At 27.6% G+C, this 1574-nt stretch overlaps 1 protein-coding gene across 1 annotated transcript; it reads left to right on the top strand.

Annotated features, from left to right (window-relative positions):
• The first annotated feature begins 6 nt into the window (after positions 1-6).
• On the top strand, positions 7-1191 carry LOC115033771 (solute carrier family 2, facilitated glucose transporter member 6-like). Its single transcript, XM_029487648.1, has 3 exons — positions 7-40; positions 128-393; positions 894-1191. The coding sequence occupies exons 2-3, from the start codon at positions 212-214 to the stop codon at positions 1108-1110; spliced, it is 399 nt and encodes a 132-aa protein (XP_029343508.1). The 5' UTR covers positions 7-40; positions 128-211; the 3' UTR covers positions 1111-1191.
• Positions 1192-1574: the final 383 nt, after the last annotated feature.

The raw sequence follows: 1574 nt of genomic DNA, 5'->3' as shown, positions 1-1574 counted from the left end.
GAATGAAGTTGGTTTATCTGAAGATCGAAGTTTGTTGTTTGTATGAAAATACTTTATGTCACACGACAAATGATTATTATACACTCGTTTCAGTAATTGGATTAATATTATATATTTTCGTTTTAAGGTTATTTTTGCTGTTCTACAAAACATCGGATGCATAATATTAGTTTTATCCGTCAAACACCTGGGAAAAAGATTTTTGGCTGTTATGTCGGTTTCGATAAATACTATTTTGCTAATTTTATTTGGTCTATACATCATGGCATTGAAAAATGGTTACACTGAATCAACTCCTTGGATTCCCACAATGATACTAAGCGGAATTTCCTTGTTCGGAACTTCTATCAGCACTTTACCTTGGATGTTAGTTAGCGAAATCTTTCCCAACAAGTAAATACAATTCAAATATTATATGTGCAAAATATAAAGAAAGTAGTGCCTTAATCGGCTTTCGTATTAATAAATTAATTGAACTAATAAACTAATCGCGATTTTTCAAATTATAAACTGAATACTCTTTTTGAGTAAATCGATTTTAAAACAATTGGTAATTAATAATAATATTATTTTAGAAAAGATAGGAAATGAAAATGTAGGACAAATGACAACACTAATGATAAGCTTAATGATTCAATTTGATTTTGGTTTTAAAATTTTAAAGTGAAAATCGTTATAGTGTATATTGTTATTTTCACCAATTGATTTCGTTTTTGGTTATTATTGTTTTATTTTAAGTTTTAAATTAAGTTGCCTATGATATTCGTTTAATAAATTAATAACCACAATGTTTTCTATCAATAATTACCGACATTAAAATATGTATTTAACAGTTAGGAATTCATTTTAGCAGTGAAAGTTATTACATTTTTTTAAAACAATTATTTTTACAGAAGCCGAGGAGTTGCAGCTGGATCATGTGCAGCTTTATCGTATTTATTAATGTTCATACTAACAAAATCATATTTGATAGTTGAAATTAATTTAACCTTGGAGTACACTATGCTTCTATTTGGTGGCATTGGGATTTTTGGATTGGTCTACTTATATTTTTACTTGCCGGAAACTGAAAAAAAAACGCTATTAGAAATCGAAGAATATTTCAAATAAAATCTACATATTATAGCGTTTTGTAATTAATTAATTGTTTTTGTGTTATAATTATAATATATTTGAGATTAAAAAAAATAATCTATATATGTATGTAGAAAAATGTACCTAAAGTAAGATCAAATTGTATATTTATAAATTATTGAGCTTGTAGTTTTCTTACTTAAATATGCACAGTATTTTTTTGGCAGAACAAATCTTAGGACGCGGTGCTCGTATGAACAATTTTTTCTTGTGTACTTTTTTTTGTAATTTTTAAGATATATGCTAATTTTAAATTGGAGTTATCAGTCACCTCGAGATGCACATCGGTTTGGGTGTGACTCTCTTCAGAGGAAAATCGAGGCTGTGGCAACCAGCTACAGGATTCATGTGAATGGCTGGGATTATTATTAATCATACAAAAAGGTGATTTTTTAATGAATGATTAATCTGAGGTCAATTAAAAATACTTAGTACTACTC

Source organism: Acyrthosiphon pisum, chromosome A1 (assembly GCF_005508785.2).
Source record: "Acyrthosiphon pisum isolate AL4f chromosome A1, pea_aphid_22Mar2018_4r6ur, whole genome shotgun sequence".
NCBI lineage: Eukaryota > Metazoa > Arthropoda > Insecta > Hemiptera > Aphididae > Acyrthosiphon > Acyrthosiphon pisum.
The sequence above is the reverse complement of the archived record's forward strand: the minus strand, read 5'-3'. Positions and strand labels throughout refer to the sequence as shown.